Source organism: Symphodus melops (genome assembly GCF_947650265.1).
Source record: "Symphodus melops genome assembly, chromosome: 22".
NCBI classification, from domain to species: Eukaryota; Metazoa; Chordata; class Actinopteri; order Labriformes; family Labridae; genus Symphodus; species Symphodus melops.
Genome location: NC_136712.1, coordinates 19,124,077 through 19,136,729, shown reverse-complemented (window position 1 = coordinate 19,136,729; position 12,653 = coordinate 19,124,077). Strand labels below are relative to the sequence as shown.

Genomic DNA, 12,653 nt, shown 5'->3' with positions numbered 1-12,653 from the left:
AACAAACTGCGGTTAGGCCACACCTCCTGCATACTGAAGCATGCGCTCTCCTCCAGTGACACACCTCCAACCCCTCTCCACTCGTGTTCGCATGAAGGAGTCAAACACAAGCAGCGGACTCAATCGTCCTTGGCTTGAGTTGCAGTCACCCATGCTGTGTTAGCGCTCTTTAGTTAGCTTGTAGCTTTACATTGCATGTAGATATTTATAATGATTTATTAAAATAAATGATATTTATTTAGATAATGTCACATGTTCTTCCATTAAGATGCAACATTTACAGGTGTCATATTGTTCCTGCTGGTGATTTTCTGCCCTGATTCAAGGAGAACTTAAAGTCTGGCCAAAATAATATAAATGAGAATTTTCTTCAACATATCTGAGTGGGGGAAAAAAACCTTGACCTGTGTTGGAATTGGTCCCAAAGAAATCTAAAATAAAAACAGAGCGCCATAATGTGCACGTCAGTAACAACCTCTTGACTTAAAATGGGGAACACGTACATTGAAACACATCATCCTCTAACTGAACCTTAAGGGTGAAAATCGAGGAAATGTTTTGAATTCAACTCCGGGACGGAATCCTGAAATAACGTTACGGCTGCAGCTAACAGTGACGTAAGCTGCGTTACGTTAGCTACATGGATTAGTTGTGTTCTGTTACCTTAGAGACGTTAGCTGTTACTTTGGCTATGTGACGATAGCTGCATTATGCTAGCTACATGGATTAGTTGTGTTATGTTACCTTAGAGACGTTAGCTGTTACTTTGGCTATGTGACGATAGCTGCATTATGCTAGCTACATGGATTAGCTGCATTATGTTAGCTACATGGATTAGCAGCATTATGTTAGCTATATGAATTAGCTTTCGTGATGTTAGCTGTTACGTTGGCTACGTGACGATAGCTGCATTATGCTAGCTACATGGATTAGCTGCATTATGCTAGCTACATGGATTAGCTGCATTATGTTAGCTACATGGATTAGCTGCATTATATTAGCTATATGGATTAGCTTTCGTGACGTTAGCTGTTACATTGGCTACGTGACGTTAGCTGCATGACGCTATCTGATGTTTAAAGTTCATAGTTGTTTTAAGCCGAAGATGCTCAAATGTTATTTGTTCTGTGCAGAGTTCGGGTCTTCCCAGGCTATACACACATCTTTGTCAAGTTCGGATCCTTATTAAGAGAAAAAAATAGAAACATTAATTCGAGAAACATTCGTGTTTTTGAGTGTGGAAGAAAAAACAGCAATCTGTTGCTGTCCATCGTATGGCTCCATCCTACGAGTAAAGGGTTCATTCAGAGGTCTTCAGGTTTCCATGCAGCATTCAATAATCCAGCATTTCAAGACAAACTTAGTATTTACAAAAATACAGAATCTCATCGCAAACCAAGACACTGAAGACAGAACAAGTCCGAGGATCCTGTTCAGGCGCCATCGGAGAAAAACAAACAAAATTTACAAAAAAAAAAAACGAGGAAGGATTTCCCAAACATCAGCGGAGGAGACGCTCGGTTGTTATGTCCCTGTGTGTGATAGCTGCATCATGTAAAACTGTCCAAAAAACACAAAACTAGCTGTGACGGGTTCGGGGGAAATCTCCCGCTCTGTCCTCCGACCACGCAGCGGTGAAAAGCTCCTTTCCTGAATCCTCTGTGATGAACGTCTTCCTGCTAACAGCTTTGCAGAGCTCAGCCGGAGAGACGTCATTGTGACCGTGTCTGGAATCTGACGAGGTGCACGCAACATGTACAGAGGGAAAACTAAAGCCTCACGTAGGCTGGAACAGGAGGGACGCTGAACATTGGGGGGGGTCGACTTAACGTTTTGATCTTTAACGATGAACCTCACTTTCAAGACATCGACAGTGATGATTTTAAACAGTTTGCACGTCGAGCCAGAAGTCAAACACTCCGAGACTCATAAGAAAAAAAAAATGGCTGAAACGTTTCACCAAATCATACAAATAGTTGGTGATAGGGTTGTCATGACAACAGACGTTCAAACTTAGATAGGGTGCGAGTATTAATTTAACTGTTTTGGTACCATGGTGAGAAAAATAGAAGTCCAACACTGGTTTATTCCTAGTTTTTAAAGAACATAAATTCCATCTAAGGTCCCGTGTCCACCAGGTGAAAGTGCACTCAGGAGCACGTGAACTGACAACGTTACTTTTTACGGCATGTTTATTTGACATCGTTTATTTCCTGATCAGGAGCAGAGTGATGTGGGAACATGACACGATCCGTAGGGGGAAAAAAATACAGGGAATATCAGACATCAAGCGCTGCTGATGCCAAGAAGCACCTTTCTAAAAAAAAAAAAAAAAGTTTTAACTCGAGCTCTCGGAGCAGACGCACAAAAAAGGCAGAGCGCTCTGGGAAAAAAAAAAAAAAAAAAAATCATGCTTCATGCTGCGAACGCTCTCTACTCATTGACAACATCTGAAAAAAAACAACACCACTGGTGCTCAGAAAAAAAAAGAAGAAACGCTTGGTGGACACGGGACCCGACTCCTGCACGCCGTCTGAAGTGCACAAGAACATTGGCAATGTAAAGCACTTAAACGTTGCCAACATATTGGGGACATTTTGAAGGCGTTTGCTACCTCGTTTGCTGGTTGCAGCGTTTGATTAATTATTTGACTTTTAATATGAAAGCTTCTTAAAGCACACGAGATCACGTGGTGTTGAAAAGAATCCAAGTGTACGAAGCTTTGATAAGCTTCAGTTCATTATTGTGTCTGTGATCACCTTGAAGATTCGCTTCATGTGTGTTTCTCTGGATGGAACAGCCAAACCTGACTCCATGGTTCAACTTCCTGTCAGCAGCAGAGCGTGAGTGTGTTTGGTCGAGTGTTGCACGTCAGTGTCTTTTTGGTCCTTGAGGAAGACATCACCGGGCTCCTTCTCTCAGCTCCTCCTCCTCCTCATGTTTGGAAACTGAAGACGTTGATGCGCTCACAACATCCTGTCCTTCATCCTTCTCTCCACCTTCGACCTCCTGTTGCTTCTGCATGTCCTCCTCTTCCTCCTCTCCAGCCATCTCCCCTCCTTCCTCCTCCTTCTCTTGTTGCGGCTGCATGTCCTCCTCTACGATCTCCCCTCCTTCCTCCTCCTCCTCCTCCTCCTCCTGCAGGTCCGGCTTCCTCTGACAGCAGGGTTTGAACAGGTGTGGGTCGATGATGATTTCTCCGTAGCGACCTTTGTACACGATGCCGCAGCACACTTTCTGTCTGGACACAGGAACACACGCTTCTGTCAGTTTGCAAAAGATAAATCAAAGATTCATTGTGTAGAGGCAGATGAGCAGAGATCTGATTGGTCGAGCTCTTCGCCAGAACACAGCGGGTTAGTCGTTCAGCATCAGTTACCATGGCGATGTACCTGGATAAGAAGAGTTGACCCTGAGATACTTCGCTACAGTTTGACGGTTCAGGCGTTTGGTTCCTTACCTTTTCCAGTAGGTCAGGTCCAGGAAGGAGAACGCCTGGGAAGGGGCGGGGCCATGGGAAAGCTCCATGTCAGAGCCTTCGTCTGATTGGTTGCTGTAGGTGGGTGACTGAGCAGGCGAGGCGCTGGATGTGGTGCTGTGAGCGTCCGAGTCTGTCGGAGACACAAACGTCAGAGATCATTAAATATCTGCACAGAAACGTCAACAGACGCCTGACGGACGAGAAGAGGGGCAATGACTGCCATCTTCTGGTCAAATAAGGGTACTGCAAATACAGTGGCACATTAAAATTCTGTCTTTTCCTCGAGTCCTATGCTTCCCCTCAAAGGATGCACAGAAGGAAGCAAGGACAGAGGAAACAGACTGAAGGTTGAACCTCCAATGTCAGAGATGCATCTGCTGCAGGTGCAGACACCTGGAGACTTCACGAGCTTACTGTTTCTCTTGAGCTCGCTCTGCACTCGACTGATCTGTTTCGGCCTCAGCTTCTTCTTCAGCTTCTTCGTCCTCAGCGTGGCCTTCATGCTCGATCCGGCTTTTGCATCGACCACCTTTAAAAAAAAAAAAAAAACCAGAAACAAAGTTTTACAGCTGAGCGATGAGAGCCACAACGCTGCACTCAGACGGACGAAGATCACGTGACAGACGGCGTCCTCACATGATTCCAGTTCTTCTTGGATCCCGCTGGAAGTTTTTTCCATCTCTTCACCAGGAGGACACAGGCGTTACAGATGTCTCCGCAACGCATCTCACCCAACCTGCAGGGACACGAAGACTATGACAACCTGCGCTGCAGAAATGTGGTTGCAGGTGTGTTGTTCCCTCGGCCTATCATGGCTCGATTCTTTTCTTCCTCTCTTGGTGGTAAACATGTCACTCACCCGAAGCAGCTCTTGAAATTCATCTCGTAGCGGTTGCTGTCGGTGAAGCGCGAGCTGGACGACTTGGCTCTGCAGATGCAGCAGCCGTCGATGCTCCGGTACATCTTCGGCTTGTGGAAGTTAAACATCTACAGCGACAGAAAAATAAAAAGTCAATTAGCAACGTAAACGAGCTTTCCCCCTCTGACAGATGACCTGGAAGTTTCACCAGACAATAATAAATAATAAAAAAAACTAAAAATCTGCTTTTGTCTTCCCACCAATGGATATAAAAAAAATCCATAGGAACATTCTTTAAAAAGGAAAGTACATTCAAACTGCCCGTTTAAAGTTCATATGTACCGGTAAGTTATAAAATAAACTAAAGGTAACAGTTCAGTCAATCACAAGAATGTGATATTGATACCCGTTTTAATAACACTGGGACCTTCTTGGTTTTTTATTTTAAACTCCTGGGCACAAAAAGGTGACATGTGGACTCATTCATCTCCTGATCACATCTTATTAAACAGATGCACCTTTTCAAAGTTTCAGTTCTCCCCATCTAAACAGATCATTAAAATAACAGACATCAAGAAACATCATTATTCGGTGTTTTCTGCCTCAACATATAAAGTCTGTGCGTAATGTGCGCATTTACGTCATTTGCCATTTAAGCCGACCCCCCTCCTGCCTCTGTGGAGGAGGGGAGAGAAAGAGGGGAGGGGGTTGTGTGTGTGTGTGTGTGTGTGTGTGTGTGTGTGTGTGTGTGTGTGTGTGTGTGTTGCAGGTTATCAGTGTGAGCATCACGACGGGAGGAAGTGCGCGGCCCCGCTGCCTCTTATGTAACAGTGGTGCTGATGCAAACTCAACATGCTGATCCACATTATATATATATATATATATATATATAGAGAGAGAGAGATATAGATATATAGATATATATATATATATAGAGAGAGAGAGAGAGAGACACACTATCCTGCATTTAAATTGAGATACAGCCGTTTAAATCGACCCACAAACAGACACGTTCTGTATTTTACAAACTACAGAAATATTAAAATCACGTAAAAAGTTGTTGATGTTTGATGTTTTTATTTCACGCCGCACGAGAGAAAACAGCTTCATGTGATGTGCAGCGTGATGTGCGGTGATTGTGTAACTGCGTTCAGGCTAAAGGCTCCATAGCACATGGCAGAGAGGAGGAGGGGGGGGGGCTGCAGAACCGTCTGAATGAGACCACAAAGTGGATAAAAGTGGACACACACGCGCGCGCACACACGCACGTGCGTCCTGCAGACCAACACGGAAAAGGAAGGCAGTGTTTAATTGAATCCATCAGATTGTAAACACTCCAAATATCCCTCACACACATCCCACAGCTCTCCTCGAGCTGTGACAGAGACCTGCAGCTCGCTCCATGTGCAACAATGGATGCTGAGCAAACGGAAGCACGCGAGCAGCAAAAGTGTCAGCACCGCACGCGCTCGCTTCTTTAGTCCACAGGTAGAGGACGCCTGATGGTCCCGAGAGTTTAAAAACCCAAAGTCTGCAGGTTTCAGGTGGTTTCTGTGTGTTTGAGTTGTGAAGGGGGGCCGGACAGTGACGCAGGAAACACACCCACCCACCCTGACAACAAAGTGAAGCTCCGCTTTCACGACGCACACACCGGCACGAAAAACAAACACGCTCAAAAAGCCCACGAGACGGGACGCAAACTGCTGCACGCGCTCCTTCGTCTCCTCTCAGGTGTCTGAGTTTTGCAGGTAACAGGCGGTCATCGTGACGCCACGTGAGACCGTGAAACCAAAACCATTCCCCCGGTAACTTTCACGCACGCCACCATACATCGACGTAACAAAAAATAAAAACACGCTTACTCTGCACGCGCGTGGGAGAAACATTCTTACCTTGCTGTGGATGAGACACACCTGTCAGGTAAACTCCAAACACTGGTCTGTTTAAAGGAAGAAGAGTCGCTCATTCAACGTAACAACAATGAAGACTTCGGTTAAAACGTTACCCGCCAAAGCGTCAATGCGCAGAGGTGATGAGGCGACTTCCGGTTCCAGTTTCAAAATAAAATTGAAAGCGTTATTTATTCAGTTCATCATTATCTAAACTATCCTGTTATCGTGATGAGAAAGTGCTCCTTTGTTAAATCTACAGTTCCTGTTTGTCTACATTTCAGAAGTCATGTTATTTTGATCACGCGACGTCACAACTTGGGTGAACCTTTAGTTTTATTGGTTTGTTTGAGGAAGACCCTCATCCACTGGAGCTTTGGTGTCCCACATTAGGCTAATTCATCCTAATGAGTAAACACATGTTTTAGATGCTGAATGGTTCAATACATTATCTTTAAACAACACTTTCCATACGAATAAAACATAGAGTTTACAAATACATATTTTTACGTTAGTTCAGAATCAAAATCCATTTATTTCTTGCCATGCACTTTCCAAGTATTTTCCACCAGGGAAACTAAATATCCTGAAGTCTCAAAAAAGTATTCCAGCACTTTAGACAAACAAAAAGGAAATGTGTAATACAAACTCAAATATAGCTTGTGAGCACAAGATAGGTGCAAAATAAAATACTATTGTGTGCGCAACATACACAACATGTGTGCAAGTGGAGGGTAATACAATTGTGAACAAACGTGACTAACTTCTGCAAGCGTCACATGTTGTAATTGTCAAACTTCAGATGTTTATTAAAAGAAAATATTAGACATTTCAAAATTCAACTCCAAAAGTTGTAAAAACTTACTTTTGTGTATCTTTTTTTTTTTTTCAAACAGTCCAAAACAAATACAACATTCACTGATTTATAGTGTTAAGTGTTAAGTAAATAACACTTAAATATTATCCATAAAGTTCCTGTTTCGAAAAGGTTTTCTGAGATTGTAATGAATTATTTTGAAAGAAGGATCACCTACTTCCGGTGCGGCGGCCGCTCACTGTAGTTTATTTGATGCAGCCAGCGTGCCCGTAGTAGAACATTCCACGCATGCGCTCTGCCAGAGTCCCGCGCCACCATTTTCTGATTGTTTTTTTTCAATCAGTGCGATTTGCAGATTTGCATACAGCTGTGACGTCTGCCCGTGTGGACACACTGTGATGCCCATATAGGGATTTACGCGGGAAGAAAATGTGCAGCCAGTTGCTATGAAGAGGCTGCAGTGCGGGAAAGCGACCAGGAGGTGGCTCCGTTTACACTTCAGGTTTTCAGGCTTTTTAAGCAGATTTTCGATTATTTTATTTTATTTTATTTTTAAATATTTTAATCAGAGACGTATACATTTAATAATTATTTCATCCCTTAGTTCAATTATTTATGTCTGTTTAATTTACTGAAATGTTCTTAAAAATAACTGGCCTTCTTCGTTTGTATTTCTGCCAGAGGCTATAGCTTAATAATTTCATATAGAAGATGGAGAGTCTGAAGGGACAAAATAAATACAGGGAGACACTGAGAACCACCATCTACGGGGAGACTGAAGGGACAAAATAAGAGATTAATCGCGAGTCACTCTTCAATGCTGACAGCTCTGGTTTTTTTGGACACACTGTACCTGCATTATGTTTAGTTTAATGACACACACACATCACCTTGAACACACAGCGTGTTTTTATTGAAATAGGCATAATAAATATCAGAACAGAGATAATCCGTCCAGCAAAGACTTGAAACTCTTTTCGTCCGCTGGCGTTTTTTCCCATCACAGTCCGAAGAACAGAGCAGATCCACTCAGGGTTTAAACCACTCCTCACGCCCATGTTCATGTAACAAATCCACAGTGAGTCTGACAAGAGCGACGTCAGCCGTCCACAGTTAAAGTTCTCCTCCAGAAGTCTGACATGTAAAGAGTCTGAACACAGAAAACATCCAGGACAAGACGGACGAATCTGTCCTCGTGCTTCAGGGCCGAGGGAGCACAAAGGGTTAAAAACTAAAACACAATGACGAGGGAATAGTGGCTTTAAAAACATCAACAGTTCCAGTTCTTCCAAGCCTACAGGCGTTATTAACCTTCAATTCACAGCACTGCTTTCAATGGATTAACACTAAATTAATAAATATACAAAATAAAGACGTTCAAACTAACCGTGAAACAGGCATTATGTGTTTACAGATTCAAAGACCACCGCGGGACTCGACACAGTCTACACAGCGACATGCACTAATCCGGATATTTACACCGTTTGTCAGACGGAGGAAAGTGGCAGCAGTGGTTATAAAATCTCTCAGCCAGATAAAAACTAAAGGTGGGGACAAAAAACTTCCAAAAAAAAGTGGTTCTGCAAAGAAAGAAAAAAAAAAAAGGCAGTTTGTGTTTTTCCGGAGCTGTTTGAATTTTAACATCACCAATCAGAGTGATCGTGTTGCATTCAGGGCATGTGGGAATTTACAGTAAGTTTAAATAGCTACAGCATTTTATAACATCACACATCTCATCTTATCGACGTGGACAAAAGAACTTGCACATGTTCAGTTTCTGCGTATTCTGAGCCCGGCTGTCATCGAGAAGCGTTTCTGTTCCAGTGTTTCCGACTTTAATTCAGAGTCACAAACTTTTTCTTTGAGCAAAAATTCCCTAAATGACCACAAGAAAAGTTGTTTAATTTACAAACTTTAACCAGAGATTAAAACCAAAAAGTTTCCAACGTGAAGTCAAAACATTTCCAGTCTCCGTTTTGTTCTCTGTGCTGACACCTGTGGCGACAAACTGTAACTGCAGCAATCTGAACCGCGCAATTCAATTTTTAATTGTCGTACTGTTAGAGTGAAATCTGTTTGTTTTTATTTAGATGGTCACGTATTTGTTTCACTTTTTTTCTATCTCAATAATAACCTTAGATCTGCCCCCCAAAGCTCAGTTTGTAATACAGCAGATGTTCTCGACAAAAAAGGGCTGAAAGAATATTTATGTTACTGAACCTTCTTGCTGTAAGTCAAGCAAGGACAGCCGACTCCATAACTACTCTGTAAGAACAATTTGCGTTTAAGCAGAGGAGGAAGCTTGCACGTAACAAATTTCACCTATCGTGGCGGGAAAGATAGCTAGTTAGCTAGCTAGTTAGCTAGCTAGTTCTTAAATGAAGGTGTGCTGTATAAATGATCACACAGTGTTACAGTACACGTCAGAAACCAGTGGATCCCTTTACAACTTTAAATGTGAAGATAGAAAAATAAAATCAGGGAAAACACACACACACACATTTGAGTCACACATTCTCCGACATGCACTCGCTTGGACACAGTTTCAAACAGCCAGGTCGATGGCTGACGTTTAACGGGAATGTCAGTGCAGCCTCGGGTTCATCTCCTCGGAGCCGCATCGCTGAGATCAGTTTTTTTTTTTTTTTTAAAGTTCATCGGCAGGCTGAGAGCGGAGAAAAGGCCCAACATGAGTCAAAGACAGAGAGGCATGGAGAGCTGGTGAATCTTCAGCTCCATCAGTAACACCCGTCCACTTCCCGCAGGGCGTGCTCGCTAATGCTAACGCTAACGCTAACGACGGGATGACGGCGGTGAAATTGCAGGCAGGAAAGAGAATTCATCACAGTTAAACGAGTCGTACCTACTGAAGAAAGGCTAAGCTACACAGCTAACGCGCAGGGTAACTTGGGCTGCTGCTACTTAAAGTTTAAACGACCACAAGTCAAGTTTGGCCGTCTTCTATCTGGTCAAACCAGCGTGCAATACTGTTCGATGTTTCCAAGCATACTCATAAACGTTCCCTCTCCTCACACTCTCTGTCCTGGTTGGTTTAAGTTTGAGAATCAACGTGCAGAATAATGAGCTGGGGATAAGCGTCGCTTTGAGTATTTTTAAAATGACTTAAGAATTACAGGGATCCCTCCGCTGCAGAAAGTAGTCCCCAGCACGTTCACGGTTACCTGGAGTTTGTTAAAAACATTCAAAGAGCAGCCGTTTGATCCTTTAAAATAAAAGTCATTTTATACCTTTTATGTGTTTCTAAAGGATTATATCTCGAGAAGGAACCAGCAGGCTTCATCTGAGAGTCCAAACACTTGAATACATCGATGGCTATCGTTTCTGCAGCAACTTTTATGTTAATGGATTTATACGTTGCAGCGGAAAAAAAGGGCGGATTTGTTCTCGACATTTGCGCGATAAATCCCTGCTTTGGATTTGATTCAGGTTGGGGAGTAATACTGTCTCCAAAGCACATTCTTCTAACTTAAAGCAGCCATACTTTTTCCTTCCTCCTCATCCTGGAGACACGTTTAAAACCAGAGGCTCTCGGCTGAGCGTGTGAAGCTGGTGGTCAGCGAGGTCAGCGTCCTGTCGGTGCCCGCTCGGTGCTAAAGGTCGATGCCTTTGACCAGCGAGGCCTCCAGTGTGATGGCGAAGTCGTGCAGCGTCTCCACAACTCCGATGAGGCTGTTGACGGTTGTGCGGTCTCTGAGCAGCGCCGTGTCCTCGTACATCCTCAGGATCACCGGGCACTCCACCAGCAGGGGGAGCCACTGAGGCAGCAGCCGGTCCCTGCAGCACACAAAAAGGCCGCAACATGATCAGTTATTTACATTCTGTGCCTGAGCACGACCTCCAACCGTCTCCATCAACCAGCACGTGCACAGAGACGGCGGCAGTGGCGTGCAGCCAGTCGTGCACCGATCACAGGGATTAAATCCCTCCTGCTCGAGGTTCATTCTCGTGATTACGTCCTGTAAACCAACCTGGCTCCGAGGCAGACGAGCAGCTGGAACTTGCCGTCCTTGCCGATGTTTCTCCGGGTGGAGTTGATGGCGTTGACATAGTGACAGAGTGATTGACAGGTCATCCCCAGGGGCTCCGCCGTCTCCTGCAAGTCTCCCATCTGGTCGGCCGACTCCATGTAGGCGACGGCTTTTTCTGCAGAGGGAGAAGAGAGGGCACCGATCAAACCGTCTGCTGTTCGGGAACAACGGCGAGCAGATCAGCAGCAGCAGGGGGCGCTGTCGCTCCTCACTCACCCACAAAGTCCCACACGAACACGGTCTTCTGGAAAAGGCGGGCGGACTTGAATCCGTGGTGGAAGAACTGTTCGAGAGCTGCGACCAAACTGTTCTCTCCACACAGCAGGACGGTCAGACTGCCTCTCTGCACGAAGAACACACACAGGACGTCATGCACGCTGCAGGTCAAAGGTCACAGGTCACAGCGCCGTGCACACAGTCACATGACCCGTCACGTTTGGAGCAGTGCAGTGTTTCTGTTTGTTTGGAGGGTTCCTCTGAACGATCACTCACCTCTTTCTCCGGTTTGTGGAAATGTTTGATGATGTTGTTCACGGCCTCTCCGATCGCCTCCTGGATCTGAGCGGACGTCGGCTCTGCCACGGGAAACACACGTTTACACGTTACACGTTTACACGGGTAAACAGGGTCATGAGTCGTCCGGGGTCGGAGCGTTTCACTCTCAGATAACGTTTGACTCATACTCACTGGATCCTCGTGCAGACATTGACGTGATGCTGATGCGTCTGGTCTGAGATGGCGAGCGCTGCAGCGGGGGCGTCCGGCAGCCTCTCCCAGAATCCTCCTCTGCGCTCGGCAACGCCAGCTCACCAATCAGCACGCGCTCCAGACTGCCGTCGTCCACGCCCTTACCGAGCCAGCGGCCGCACGGAAACCTGCGTGGGGGCGGAGTCAACGAGACACACGAGAATTGTCGGAGGTTGCTCCGCTGTTTAATCGTCTCTCGTCCGTGTCCCGTGTTCACTCACCTGTACGTGTGTCCTGTGATCTCGTTACGAACCATCACGCAGTCGACCAGCCATTTGGCGAGGAGGCCGGCGTTGTCGTGACCGAGCTGCACCGTGGTCAGCTTCCCCAGATTCTGACACTGAACACGAGGAGGAGAGAGAAACCAGGCTCGTTACAAACACGCTGTATGACCTCCGGGGGGCGCACGACATCACCGCGAGGAGATCCAACGGCCCCGATCTGAAAGGTTTGTCCGGGGACGCCGCCGTTTGCCTGACAGGTCACGGTTATGTTGTGCGGCCCGTGTACGGAGGCTCTCGTCCTCGTCACAGCGGCCGTGGGTCTAAGCAGACGACCTAGAGCTAAATCCAATCGATCACTAGGCTGACTGCAGGGTTACAGAAGCACCCCCCCCCCCCCCCAAATAAACAAAGTGCATGATGGGACATGGCTGATGAGGTCTAACCTTGAACAAGGCTGAGATGTGCGTGTGAGGCCTGAAAGCAGACTGAGATGGAAAGACTCGTTAAGACACGGACGGACAAAACATGAATCAGACAAACAAAACCAACAACGAGAAAAAAAACAAACATGCAGAGTGACGGGGGGG

The 12,653-nt window shown here is 45.5% G+C and overlaps 2 protein-coding genes across 3 annotated transcripts in view; both read right to left on the bottom strand.

The window, feature by feature from the left end:
- Positions 1–2,617: 2,617 nt before the first annotated feature.
- On the bottom strand, positions 2,618–6,399 carry LOC306818052 (SIN3-HDAC complex-associated factor-like). Its single transcript, XM_079335418.1, has 6 exons — positions 6,233–6,399; positions 4,341–4,468; positions 4,118–4,217; positions 3,896–4,010; positions 3,461–3,611; positions 2,618–3,241 (listed from the first exon to the last, which is right to left on the bottom strand). The coding sequence occupies exons 2-6, from the start codon at positions 4,466–4,468 to the stop codon at positions 2,902–2,904; spliced, it is 834 nt and encodes a 277-aa protein (XP_079191544.1). The 5' UTR covers positions 6,233–6,399; the 3' UTR covers positions 2,618–2,901.
- A 1,538-nt stretch (positions 6,400–7,937) lies between these two features.
- dennd5b (DENN/MADD domain containing 5B) overlaps positions 7,938–12,653 on the bottom strand; it is a 19,709-nt gene continuing 14,993 nt past the window's right edge. The window contains exons 14-20 of one of the 2 annotated variants that reach the window (XM_079334667.1): positions 12,510–12,551; positions 12,064–12,182; positions 11,783–11,970; positions 11,588–11,670; positions 11,312–11,438; positions 11,036–11,210; positions 7,938–10,841 (exon numbers count right to left, since the gene is read on the bottom strand). In XM_079334667.1, the coding sequence (XP_079190793.1) occupies positions 10,658–10,841; positions 11,036–11,210; positions 11,312–11,438; positions 11,588–11,670; positions 11,783–11,970; positions 12,064–12,182; positions 12,510–12,551 (918 nt within the window). In that variant the 3' untranslated portion in view covers positions 7,938–10,657. The remainder of the gene's footprint in view (positions 10,842–11,035; positions 11,211–11,311; positions 11,439–11,587; positions 11,671–11,782; positions 11,971–12,063; positions 12,183–12,509; positions 12,552–12,653) is intronic. The other variant, XM_079334668.1, reaches the window with a different exon arrangement.

Bases quoted from the DNA above. Each gene is read 5' to 3' on its own strand.
- LOC306818052 (XM_079335418.1), bottom strand. From the start codon at position 4,468: ATGTTTAACTTCCACAAGCCGAAGATGTACCGGAGCATCGACGGCTGC. The intron at 3,612-3,895 runs GTAAGCTCGTGA...TGTCTCCGACAG, and splicing joins GAGCGAGCTCAAGAGAAACA to ACTCGGACGCTCACAGCACC. The intron at 3,242-3,460 runs GTAAGGAACCAA...TCCTGTGTCCAG, and splicing joins GACCTGACCTACTGGAAAAG to ACAGAAAGTGTGCTGCGGCA.